This window comes from Hypanus sabinus, unplaced genomic scaffold (assembly GCF_030144855.1).
Source record: "Hypanus sabinus isolate sHypSab1 unplaced genomic scaffold, sHypSab1.hap1 scaffold_714, whole genome shotgun sequence".
Taxonomy (NCBI): Eukaryota; Metazoa; Chordata; class Chondrichthyes; order Myliobatiformes; family Dasyatidae; genus Hypanus; species Hypanus sabinus.
This window is the reverse complement of record NW_026781566.1, coordinates 186,117-200,214: the sequence shown is the minus strand read 5'-3', so window position 1 is coordinate 200,214 and position 14,098 is coordinate 186,117. Positions and strand designations below refer to the sequence as shown.

At 40.2% G+C, this 14,098-nt stretch overlaps 1 protein-coding gene across 1 annotated transcript in view; it reads right to left on the bottom strand.

Moving 5' to 3' along the window:
* Window positions 1-768: 768 nt before the first annotated feature.
* The window catches only part of LOC132389941 (deleted in malignant brain tumors 1 protein-like), a 31,011-nt gene continuing 17,681 nt past the window's right edge, over window positions 769-14,098 (bottom strand). The window contains exons 5-8 of the mRNA XM_059962508.1: window positions 11,240-11,554; window positions 10,307-10,621; window positions 1,220-1,444; window positions 769-1,081 (exon numbers count right to left, since the gene is read on the bottom strand). Of these exons, the coding sequence (XP_059818491.1) occupies window positions 1,047-1,081; window positions 1,220-1,444; window positions 10,307-10,621; window positions 11,240-11,554 (890 nt within the window). The 3' untranslated portion in view covers window positions 769-1,046. The remainder of the gene's footprint in view (window positions 1,082-1,219; window positions 1,445-10,306; window positions 10,622-11,239; window positions 11,555-14,098) is intronic.

Sequence of the window (14,098 nt, the reverse complement as noted above, 5' to 3'; positions counted from 1 at the left end):
TTTATATGTATTCCAGGCATTATCTTTAGAGATTCTAATGTGATCACCTGCACTATTTTGAAAAGAAAATAGTGTTTTGAGTTCAGAAAAGCTGACCTCACATGAGCTTCTGGCTTTTTGAAACTTTACTTCATTATGCCACAACTACACAGATCCTGTTATCTTACGTTTATTCTTCTCTGCTACATTAAATCTCAATAGAAAATTTGTCTTCTCTGGACACATTACAACCTTCCAGTCTCAGTATCAAATTTCTACCGTTGGCTCCTCTAGTTGATTTTGTTTCGTGAGGTACTTTTACTTCAGATTTTCTTTACCAATTGCTTTAATAAGTGAGAAGCAGAGGTAAAGAAACATGGGGGGAAAGAAGCAGTGGAAATTGAAAAAAAAACAACAACGGCATGTTTTTGAATTCAATTAGTTGTTTTTTTTTGGATTTTATTACTTGGAATTTGCATCTGCCAGTTTGATAAATTGTATTATTCAGTCTCTCCTGGTTTGGATTGCTATGTTACTTCTCGTCACCAGCTGGCTCTGCTTACTTGTATGTTCACAGCCACTTACTACTGCATGGCTAAGTAATTGAATTTCCTCAGGAGATCGGAAATTTAAGAATCGCTTGCATATTTTAGTCAGGCGCACTTTTCTATGGGTCGAAGGAATTTGAATCAACATCTGGATTCAACATTTGAATCTATCCTTTGTAAGAACGACTCACGGTGCTTTTTTTTTACACAGCTCCTTGAGTAGTGTAAAGAGTTGGTGAATAATCAGTCGACCATCAAACTGCATCTATGCATAGACTGGTGATTCTTTACTTGCCTAGTTTGTGTAAAGAAAACGGGTAAACACTGGAGCGAGGGCAGAAGAGTTATTAGGCAGAATCAATACTGAACTCAGGGTGATTAACGTTCTGACATTAGTCATGGGAAATATGACCATTCCAGATACGTAGGGAATAAGTTGATTGTTTCTGCGTAGGTGTGCTCTCACGCATTATCAACATTTTGACAGTTCATCCTGGCCCAATGGCGTCCTTTCCTGCTTTATTTATTTATTACATCTCCGTAGTCGCTGCGTGCTGCAAAAACAATAAAAATAAATTTTAACAAATTGAAATTTTCTTTACCAGAGCATGTTAATGTCAGAGCTTCTTTTTGACTGCAGTCATGTTCGCCCCATGGTGCTGATGGACATTCCCAGAGAAATGTTTCGTTACCCGAGCATCTCACTTCATCTAACAAAACTGGGAGAGAGCGTCTTCCGCAGTAATCGTGAGTTTTATCCTCCAAAGAATGTCCACAACCCAGTTGTCTGCAGACCACGTTAGCGTCAACCAGATCCCAGGAGTCATCACAAACCAGGCCCCAAGATCCACGGTAATAAACCTCTAGCTGACCAGCACATGAATCTTCACTTCCGGAGAGACGTAACTGCAAGTGGCCTATCGAACGGAAACATGGAAAATAAATCAGTATATTAGAAATTATAAACATCACCAGTTTGTCGTTTCGAAAGATGATTCTGGAATTATTATTATTACTCTTAAAAAGTATTGTGCGGTGATGTAACAATTATTCTGGAATTTAAAAACGTTTAAAATCTAAACATAAAATGTAAGTATGGAAGAATAGAACATATCGAGAAGCGAGAATTGCTTCTGTCATTAAGGACGGAACTCAGCGGCTGGCATTTGGACGTTTTATCACATCTGCTGCCTTTCCATTTCCCTGCCTTTTGCAAAAACGAGGAAACTATAAGCCAGTAAGCCTGATCTCAGTGTTTGGAAATATATTGAAGTCTATTATCAATGAGAATGCAGAAGATAAACAAATGTCTGACAAATCTGGTGAAATTATTGTGAAGAAATAATAAGCAGGATAGTCAGAGGAGAAGGGGTTGATTTTGTGGTACTTGGATCTTCAAACGGCCAACGTCAACTTGCCACACATGTGACTGCTTAATGAGTTAAAGCCCATTGTATTAAAGGAAATATTCTAGGATGGATAGAGCTGTCGCTAATTGGCAGTAGGCAACGATCGGGAATGAAGGGACTCTTTTCTCGGTGGCCGCCGGCGACTCGTGGTGATTTTAGTGATTTTGGACCAATTCATTTTACGTTCTGTGTCAATGATTCGGATGATTCTGTTGGTGACTTCGTTGAGAGGTTTTCAGACAATACGAAGGTAGCTGGAGGGTCAGTTAGATTTGAGGAGGTGATAGGCCGCAGAATTACAATTTTTTCTTAAGAGAGTGGACAAAAATTATAGCTACAGTACATTTTCGGGTAGTGTATGGTCATGCCCTTTCGTAGAAAAAAAAGGAAAGGTTTGACTGTTTCCTAACTGGAGAGAAAATACAAAAAAAAACGAAGCGCCAAGTTGCTTAGTAGCCCTTGTGCAGGATTCTCCAAACGTTAGTGAGCTTGTGGATATTAAGGCAAGTGCAATGGATGCAATTTTGAGATTATTTGAAGCTCTGGTTAGACCTCACTAGCAATATTCTGTGCCGTTTTGCGCCACTTATCTCAGAATGGATCTGTGGAAAATGGAGTGGGCCAAAGGAGGTTCACTAGAATGTATTTTCATAAGAAGAGCGTTTGATGGCTCTGGGTTGTGTTCACCAGAATTCAGAAGAATGAGGGGTGACCTCATTGAACCCTATCGGATGACGAAAGACTTTGACAGAGTGGATATGCAGAGCATGTTTCCAATGTTGTTCGTGTCTGAGACCAAAGGACACTGCCTGAGAATATAGGACAATACAGTTGTGTCATTGTTGATTTTGTTTTCGATCCTAACTGTGGTCCCCGATGAGGAAGTCAATAAGCCATTTGCAGAGGGAGGAACAGAGACCCAGGTTATTGATCTTGTTTATTAGTTCTGGGTTTTTAGTACAAAATAAATCTATTATCAAGGTACGTATATGTCACCAAAAACGATGCCGAAATTCGCAAAATTAGTAAATTGATTTCCACTTCCTTTTGTAGTATTTCCCTTCAGTGGTATTGTTTCTATACCTAGCTGTGATATAGCTTGTTAATATACTTTCTACTACAAACCTTTCGATGTTTTCTTTTTGTTTTTTTTTTTTAATACCATGCCGAGTCTTCGAAATCTTCCAAGAAACTCGGGACTCTGTGTGCTATCGCTGTAATTGCAGTTATGTGTTGCGTCACGGACAGGGCCTCCGAAATAATAACAGGGGTTAATTGAAATTTCTGACCATCTCCGCATCTGATGCTCCGTTGAGGCCTGACTCATGGACTGCTGGTTTCCTCCTCCTGAACTGAATACCTCCAATATGTCATGCTGAATTTAAGGAGGAGGTTGGTGCTGTGACACCACTACTCCTGCTTTTTTAATATCCATTCAAAATGCTGTTGTGTCATCAACTTTGATCCGGTGTACGTCAGTAGGGTCGTCAGCAAATTTGAGAATGGCAGAGGTGTAGTTTAAAGCGAATGAAACACGAAGCTGTTCTCACAAACTTTTGGATCACCAGTGCTGATGGAGATTTTAGACTAGACGTAGTTGTCATTCGGAACATATTGTCTGGGTCTGCAGTGGAGGATACAATTGTACAAGTAGTTATTGGGATACCGACTTCGATTTTTTGATCAGTTGTAAGGGGATGGTGGCATTTTATGCTGAGCTGCGGTGAAGAAGCAACCCTGTAATGTGTGTATCTTTTCTATCCAGATGTTCCTGGATAGTATGAAGAGCCAATAAGATGGCAATTTTAGTGAACCTATTGCTCTAATAGGCAAATATGGGATGTCATGGTCCTTTCTGTCAAACAGTACCTTGCTATTTACCTCCGGAATTGGGCCTCAGTCCCCTCGTTTAACTTCCCATCATTCCCAGATTCCACTAACTACACACTCCTGCTTTCCATCAGAAAATGCTGGATAAAGACAACAAAGAGCTGCCAGTTTCTTGGTGGAGTCCGGTGTGAGTAACCTCGTTTCATTGTTCTAAGGACTGTCAGTCCTAAGTCTAACATCGGTCCTGGATTCTCTCCAAACCCAGTTCTCCGGGTAAAGACTCTCTTGGATAACGATACCGACTCTCCTCGATACGTCAATAACGCCTCCCAAATCTACCACCGCGCCCGTGTTCTGCACTTGGTTTCGTCCACCGACAGGCTTGTGTAACACGGACATGTCTCCTCTGAGGCAGAGGTTGATATGTTCCATCAACAAATTCTCAAAACACTTCCTCATTGTTGCTGCCATTTTAACTGACCGATAGTTCTTCAGGCAGATCACCAGACTCTCATAAGAAATCGGTATGTGAAGTTTACTTGTGGCTCTATCAGACTGCCGAAGCAAGGTGCTGACGATCTCCCTGAGCACGCCAGGCAGTTGATCAGCTCAGATCTGAACTACATGGCCGGATATCCCTTCTGTGCCGGATGCTTTTGGTGACTTTGCCCTCATGAACGCTAATTGCATGTCAGCCTCACAGACTTAAATCACAGAATTATCGGTGGCTTCGGGAATTCTTAATGTCTCGTCACGTTTTGACACTCAAAGCGGGCATAAAAGGATTGAGCCCATCTGGAAGCGAAGCTTTTTGCCCACTACATCGCTTGATTTTACTTTTTTCAATCCCTGCCAAAATTGTCAAGTTTCCTTCGTGGGTTTCAGCAAGGCATTTAGAAAGGTACAATAAGCAAGGCTTAATGAGAAAATAAGGAGACAGGAGATCCAAGGGGACATTGCTTTGTAGAATCAGAACTGGTTTGCCCACAGAAGCCAAAGACTGGTTGTGGACGAGTCCTATTCTGCGTGGAAGTCAGTGAACAGTGGTGTAGCTATGGGACCTGTTCTTGCACCAATACCCTTCTTGATTTTTATAAATGCTCTGGAGGAGGAAGTGGAGAGATGGATTAGTAGTTTGCTGATGAGTCAAAGGTTGGCCGTGTTGTGGATAGTCTGGAGGGCTGTCAGAGGGCACAGCGGGACACCGATAGGATGCAAAACTGGGCTGAGTGGTTGCGGATGGGGTTCAACCTAGATAAATGTGAGATGGTTCATTTTGTTACGTAGATCAGATACCACAGCAGAATATAGTTTTAATGGGAAGACTCCTGACAGGGTGAAGGATCACAGGGATCTTGGGGTCCGGGTCCATTCGACAATCAAGATGCTGGACAGTTTGACTCTGTGGTTAAGTAAGTTTGCGGAGCATTGGCGTTCATAAATCGCGGGACTGAATTTCGGAAACGACAGGTAATGTTCCAGTTACATTGGAAGCTGTTCATACCCCACTTGGAGTATTTTCCTAAGTTATGGTCGCCTTACCACAGGAAGGATGTGAAAGCGTTGGAAAGTGTTGAGAAAAGATTTACAAAGATGTTGCCTGGACCAGGGAGCATCCCTTATGCGAATAGGTAGAGTGATCTCGGCCTTTTACCCTTGGTGCGCTGGAGGATGAGTGGTGACATGATTGAGATGTATAAGATTAAGAGATATTTTCTTTTTATCCAGGGTTTTATGGTGCTTGGATGTAGGTACAGAGATGACATGTTTTTTTTAATGTAGGGAGTGGCGATTGTGTGGAATGGGCTGCCGGCGACGATGGTGAAAGAGGATACATTAGCATCTTACAACAGACTCCTTGACAGGTGCATGGAGCTCAGAAAAATAGAGAGCTACCCAGTTAACCCTAGGTAATTTCTAGGATAAGGACATGTTCGGCATTTCAGAAGAGATAACAGATGCATTGGTCGTGACCTTACAAGAATCACTTGATTCTGGCATGATGGTAAATATCACTCTAAGAAAGGAGGAAGGGAAAGGAGAGAGAGAATTATAGTCCAGTTCACCGATCCACAGTGGTTTGGAAACTGTTGGATTCTATTATAAATGATGATCCGCCGAGGTACTTGGAAAACAATGATAACGTAAGTCAATGTCAGCATGTATTCTGCTGAGGGAAATCTTGTCTGATATATATGTTAGAGTTAGTTCTTCGAGGAAGCAATAAGTAAAGTGGAAAAAGGTGAGGCAGTGGATATTTACTTGGACTTTCGATGTCATTTAATAAGGTGCCACAAATAAAGTTACTTAACAGGATTAAATTCCATGGCGTTTAGGAAAGGAAAGGAGACGGATAACGGAATGGCTGATAGGTACGATGCATCGAGTGAGAATGAAAGCTGCCCTTTCTGATTAGTTGCCAGTGACGCACGCTGTTCCTCAAGGGTCAGTATTGGGACCGCTGCTTTTCACATTGCTTTTAGTGATTCAGATAATGGATTTGATGGTCAAAGCTTGCTGATATTAAGAAAGAGGTGTGTCGTGGTAGGTAGTGCTGAGAGTCCAAATGTATGATAACGCATTTCGAAAAAAAGGAGCAATATGCTGACTATTATCTAATTGGGGAGAAGTTTCAATCATCAGAGGTGCAGAGGGACTTAAGAGTACACGTGAAAGATTACCAGAGGTTAATTTAGAGGTTCAGTCTGTGGGAGCAAAAGACGAATGTAATGTTGACATTTCTCTGAAGTGGAATAGAATATAAAAGCAAGGAGATAATATTGTACCTTTATAAGACACTAGACAGACCGCACTTGAAATATCCCCAGCAGTTTTAGCCCTACCTCTCTGAAAGGGTGTGCCCCTATTGTAGAGAATGCAGATGAGATCGACAATGATGATTCCGGGAAGGAAGGTGCTAACATAAGAGGTGTGTCCGGCAGCTGGATCTATACTCACAGGTATCACATTGAAATCTACTGAGTGTTGACGGGACAAGATAGGGTGGGTGTGGAGAGGATTTTCCTATGGTGTGGGTATACAGAAGTAGATGACGCAGCCTCAGTTTTGAGGGGCGCCAGTTTAAAAGAAGGGTACAGAGGAATATGTTCAGCCATCTAGTAGTAAATATTTGTAATGATATGCCACAGACGGCGGCGGAGGCCGAGTCGGTACGGAGAGTTCGGGCGGAAGCTCATCGTTACTTGATCAGACAGAATATTAAACGATACGGCCAGAAGGCAGGTGTGTGGTGGAGACTGGAATCCCAGATCAACCCTAATAGATGCGTAGCAGATTCCATAGAACCACAGAACACTGCAGAACAGTACAGGCTCTTCTGTGCTCCATGTTGTGCCGGCAATATAATCCTTAAAAAAAAATACTAAACCCACCCTACCCCATAACCCTCCATTTCTTCTTTCATCCATGTGCCTGTCGAAGAGGCTCTTAAATACCCCTAATGTTTTAGACTCCACCACCATCCCTGGCAACTCATTCCAGGCACTCCAACCCCCTGTGTAAAAAACTCTAACCCTGATGTCTCCACTAAACTTCCTCCCTTAATTTTGTACATTTGCCCTGGATGTACAGTGTCCTGAATGGCCTAATTCTGTTGCTATGTCTTATTTTCTTATGCGATAGCATCGAATTTACCCACAACCTGCTGCAACTTTCAGGACGAAGCTATCAAAACACAAAGTGCAGCAAAATATCACTGATAGAACAAATATTACATTCCCAAGTCATCGTAGTGACGGCGAAAGTCAGTCAAACAGGAAGAAATCTATCGATCACTCTACATGAAAATCAACTAGAAGGTACGACTCACTTTTGCTAGATTCATCTCATGATGACGTAAAACGACACCATTTTAACTGGACGACAGCCTGAGACCGGAATCAAGCCAGAAGAAAAAACACAGTGAGATCTTTTCGAAGCGTGGTTTTCTACAGACGGATCCATCAACAGACACATCGCCATGGATCCGATATATGAAAGCTTAGGAAAAAATGATCACCCACGACGTCAACAATCAGCAAATCGCTAGTGACCTCGAGACAAATATTTTTAACGGACCCCCCCCCCCCCCCGTAAGATAGCCAATTAGAATCTTCTGTTGGTAAATGCTCATAGTTTTGAATTAGACAATCAGATTAAGATGTGTAGTCAAAATCCATTCGGACCCCGAAGGAATACATATAAGCCCGTATTCTGAAGATACAACACTCCCAAGGTCGCACTGATTATGGCTTCTCTGTTGGAGCCGAAATGTCTGCAAACCATATAGAACCATAAAACATTACAGCACAGAAACAGGCCTTTTGGCCCTTCTTGGCTGTGCCGAACCATTTCTCTGCCTAGACGCACTGAGCAGAAAAGTTTGCCAAGCACTGTGATCAACTGAACATCCAGGCATCTTATATCTCACTGTCGCAGTGATCTGTGGTGCTGAAATCTCTGTTGCTGCAGATTAAATGATGATGGTAATTAGTTCGTGTTTTCTTTAAATAATCGTATTTGAAGTCGGCAATTTGAAGATGCTTGTGGAATGGAAGGTATACTGAATAATGCACTGATTCGAGCGCTTGACTATAATCAGCCGCTGGCATTATACGGTCAGGATTGTGGCAGAATGGAGCTCCCTAGGAGGTAAATGGAATGAACGGCATTTGACTGTTAGTTGTTTAAGTACCGGGAACAGGATTTTGACACTAGTGCAACATGGGACCGCTACCTAGAGGTATTCTGAAACATACACTTCCACCGTTTTCTTTTTTCGAATCAGCAAGTTCAGATCACCCCTAAATTGAAAAGCCTTCCGGTCTTATCGCCAGCATAGGGGATTGATACGATTAATATGCATCGCATTTATGCCCACGAGCATGTGTCAATTTATACAAAATATAACTGAATGCACCAGTATATAGACAACCAATCTCATCCCATACATTGAAACATCAAGACTAGAGTTTCAGAGAAACTCTATGGAATATAACAAACGATTAATGTTGGTTCAGAATTAATAGCACAAAATTGATCTCTCCTGGTAACTAGACATACTGATGCACAAATATAAAAATTCCATGGAAAACGGTATTAGTGCACGAACAAAAATATCACCAAATTATTTCATTAAAAGATGTAGCGAAAATTATTTGAAATAAAAGTCAATTATTTCCGTCGTATTTGAACGTTTATTTAAGTCCTTATCCCTAATGGTTCCGATCAGAAATAATGCCAGGCGTCAGTACCATCGCTTCGTTTTTTCACTTACTTGCAAATTTCTTGTTTCAAATTCCCCCTACAGAATCCCTTCCTTGAGCAACTCAATTTCCTTTTTTTCACAGCATACAACAAAGAACATAGATGTGCCCAGCATGTAACCCACTCTTTACACTGCATATAAATTCCCCAATACATCGCACTCAATTTTTCTAAGCTAGAAGTATCTATTTAAGAGTGTCTTAAAAGACCCTATTGTGTCCGCATCCAACACTGACAGTGCATTCCATGCACCCATCTCTCTTTGTAAGAATCTTATCCCTTACATCCCCTCTGTATCCACTTCCAATAAACTTAAAACATTTCACTCCTAAGAAATGACCCAAAATATAATGTCTATAAACTTTGTATGCACCTCAATCAGGTCACCTCTCACCCTCCGTCGTTCCAAGAAGAAACAGACGAGTTCAGTCAACCCACTCTCATAACGCGCACTCTCCAATCTAGGCAAAATCCTCGTCAATCTCCTTTGCACACCATCAACAGCATCCGCATTTACTCTGTAGTAAGCTGACCAGAACATAACAGAGTACTCCAAGTGGGGTCTGACCAAGCTGTAACATTAACTCACGGTTCTCGATTGTGCCATTGCTTTAACCTAAAACATCATATATTGAGATCTGAATGGATGTCTGATTTTGGAAAGTTGGAAAGGATTAACAATACTAGCAATAACATAGAGGGAAAAAGTGATGGGTGTGGGTGGGGTTGTGGCAAGAGAGAGAGAGAGAGTGAGAGAGAGAGAGAGAGAGAGAGAGTGAGAGAGAAAGCAGGTAGAACCCTTGGTACTTAATTGTAATCAATTGGAAAATGGTCTAACTGCCAGGACGATCCTGTTCTGTACATATCCCAAATTATCGATAAATCGTTGAAAACATTGCAGCAATTTCGTAGTTCTAGCGAAGCAGAATTACTGCTGAACTTCTCTGCGATGTTTGCACATTTAGTCCAGATAATTACGTTTTTATTCATTCGTGCTCAGTTTTCTTTGCAACTTCCCAACTTGTACTAGCTACTAAGTTAATTGAGTGCAATAAATTCGCTCGTATGCTTTAGGAGCGGGGATGCCGGAGGTGCTGTGGTGGGTATATAAATTGGAAACACTGCAAGAGGGGATATGATTATCAACATCTATTTGATTAAACAACTGGAGATATAAATAATTTAGCAAGTCTCAGTGTGTCTAAATGTATCTGTATATAATTAATAACCACACAATATTACAAATTAAAATTTCCAGTTTTCCAAGCTATTCACCTGAACACAGGACGCCGACGCCAATGATGTCGGAGGAAGTCCGATTCAATATGGATCTCCTGCAATTTTGGAGATGCGATTCGCTTCCTTCACACTGAAGGTCGGTCACCCAGACGGGCCCTTCTTTCCCTCTGTGCCCCGAGGCGATGTAGGAGGATGTGGCCACACCGCAACGCAGTTGCTTACAGACAACGTTGGCTTCATTGTTATTCCAGAAGTTATCCTGGATTCTGCTCCATCTGCCGTTATCATAAACCTCCACCTGGCCGTCGCAGCGGCTTCCCCCTTCGGTCAGCCGCAGAGACCAAATGTCATCTACAATATGGATGGGATTGTGTAAAACAGTTAATAATTAGCCAATGTATCCCAGATATGTTCAGCTATTAGCGGCAAAAATTAGTATATACACTGATTTCCTACAAGGCAGTCATCCCAGAAGCCATTAAACCTCTTTTCTCAATCCGCAGGATAAAAAAAAAGACACGCACAGAACTGTCTCAGGTGTCAGTACACTCGCCGAAAATAAAGGAAGCCATTTATTTTTTTATTATCAGTCATTGTTTTTTTTTCAATGGTTTATAATGAGTTAACTCTCCTGCAAATATTACATCTTTATTTTTTCAGATTTTAAAATGGTACTAAAAAATACTATCTTAAAACAGTAATTGACATAATTCTCTGCACTTTCAAATATTTCTCCTCACATTTTGGTTTTATTCGCCGTGTACTCAAGATCTGGATATCCACAATAAAACAGTCAAAATTGCAAACAGCGATTGTTGCCACCAAAAAAATTAGATTCGTGACATGGTTTTGCAGGAAATTTTTGGATACACCTGAATGAAAATTTGTTTATTTATTTTTTTGTCTCTGTTATGGATATCTCTACGACCAAAGAAAGGTTTCATTCAGACAAATGCTTCAACAACTCACCGGTGCAGATCAAGCTGGCGTCATCTCCATGCGAACAGCTGATCTGACTCCACGCTGAGACTTGACAATCAGCTAATCGGGACTCATTGCCTAAACAAATGTAGTCATCCTTCCACATTGGCCCGTTTCCTGTGCCAAAGTATGCATCTCTGGGAGTTGCATTTACTGCACCACACTGTAGCTGTTCACAGACCACGGCAGCATCTTCCAAGCTGAAGTACTCATCACAAAGTGTTCCCCACTGGTCCCCGTGCTGAACTTCCACCCGGCCGGAACATCTGTTGTCCCCATCAACGAGCCGTGCTACATCATTCCCTGTTTTATTAATAAAAGAAGTCAGTTAATTAATGGCGACATAAACTAATTAAAAAAAAAAATTGCACAGGATAGGACCGCCATCCAGTGCGTCTGCTCGGCAGAGACTTGCGAAAATAACAGAGTACAGCACAATGCAGACATGTTATTTTTTTTTTAATCTGATTGACCCGCAATCATTTTTCAAATGCATTTTTAAGTGTTGTGAATAATCTGCTTATACCACGACAGGAATCTCGCGTTTTTGAAGGTTTTTTTGAACAGAATGAATACCATTGTTTCAAACATTGGGTCATGCAGATGAAGAAGGGTTTCCTTGCCTGATTTCTATACTATACTGCTGATTCTGTTGATCGTTCAGTTTGATGCCCATCACTCTAAATGTTATATTCTGTCGAAGTTGAAAATACCATTATTCAGCACCATATTCGACCCATGAAGTTCTTGCCCACTCAATGGCTGATATGAATATGTATTATATTTATTTATTTTCGTATTTATATGTAATATTTGAGGATGGATCATGCATTCAAATATTGAGCACTCTCACAGGACATTTTCGAATTTCTTTTTCGTTATTGACGATTAAATTGATGTTTGTCTTTGCCTGTGGTGTATATTTTCTTTGCACTTTTCCATTATCTGTTTCCATGTTTGCTAATTTCACTGACGACTCATTTATTAGGTTCATAAGCAACTTTCAAGCTGTTAATCACGTTAAGTCTCAACAAATGACCGCTGATGATTAAAAACTATGTGAATTCACAAACTATCTGTCGTTCAACTAACAGCTGTATAGCTCATATTTTATTTATCTTTCTGCTATTTTTTTTATCATGTTACAGTCATTATTTCTAAATTTCTAGCAGTAAAATCCGACGCTATTGCAACAAGTTACCTCGCTATAATCATTTATTTTCAATACTAGTGCATATGCATGCTTCGAATTTGTGCGGCAAAAAGAAAGGTTTGTATTTATCTACAGTTCCACAACAATTTATCTGCGTGATTCCGTTCAGAAGAAAGGAGAATTGTTTCGGGCAATATTCAATAATCCATCAACGTATCACTACTGAAATAAATCATATTTAATTGACGTGTTATTAGAGATAGCCGTTATAGAGCTACAAAACCTGCTTTGCATTTTAATTTTTAATCAGTTTTATGTCTGTATTCAGACATGTGACAAAATCCGGCATCATTAAATTTATTCGAATTATTAACTTGCACGTTAAGGTGTATGGTATAATTTGAAAGGCGTGCTGAGTCAATTTGCGACATGTATTTCACAGTCAATTTCTAAAGGAATATACTAGTTCGCATATTTTATATATTTTCCACTGCAATAATATATTGCTTAATTTATAATAACGATGCGTGACCAACTATTTTCCTACAAACATAGAAATGCGTATGTCTCTGCATGTTTTGTGAACTTAACGCAACTTAACATGCACGTTTTTGTGAGCGTGTATCATCGTGTATAACGCCGGCCATTAAGTTCCCCGCTGAACCAAATTTCACGTCATTAAGGGCAGTCAGTGTCTTGATGCAGAAGTAAATTTGCCAAACTACAAACTTCCAGGCTATATGATTTTAACAGCGTAATTGTTACGCTTTTGTTTGTGATTTTTGTTTCAACTTATTGAAGTCTTCAAATATCCTGATTTTTTTTCGTCGAAACCAAATTGAAGTCAAATTTTATTTTATTCTTCCGGCACTTTCACCCTCTTAATCTGTCAGTCAATATCATGAAAATCATATCGAACAGTGCTCCGCTGATGCAATTTGCAAATCGCTAATGGGAGAATTGTCGATACCAGACACCTGGATCCCAGGTACTCACCAGAGCAGATCACACCAACATCATTCTCATGGGTGCAACGATGAGTTCCTGAGGAAAATGGACAGTCCCATATACTCGACTCATTACCCTGACATTCAAAGGCATGAGTCGAAACAATTCCTGTTCCTTCTCCAAAATAAGCTCCTCCCCGCACAGCAACAACGACTCCGCATTGAAGCTGACTGCACACCACGTTGGCATCATTCATATCCCAGTGCAGATCACACACCGTTTTCCATGTTTCCCCAAATTGCACTTCCAGTCTTCCCGAGCATTCATCATTTCCGGACACCAATCTTGGAGCTCGGTGGTCTGAGGAAAAAGAACATTTAAACAATATGCAGGGAATTCCTATTGTGTTCATTGTATATAAATTCCCAATTGGTTCTAAAACAGATGGCATGTTTTTTCCCATGTCCAAATTTCATAATGGGATATCGGAACTACCTTATTTACCTTCTCTCTTTGTCATTAATTAAGGCTAGATAATAGATTCTTAACACGTTTAATAGTTTTTTATATCTTTTACTATAAGAAATTATATTATATTTCTTATGGTATGATACCAAAGGCATGAAAATATCATTATAATTAAGGGAAAAAGTTATTATTATTATTGCTATTATTATTATTATTATTATTATTATTATTATTATTATTATTATTATTATTATTATTATTATTATTATTATTATTAT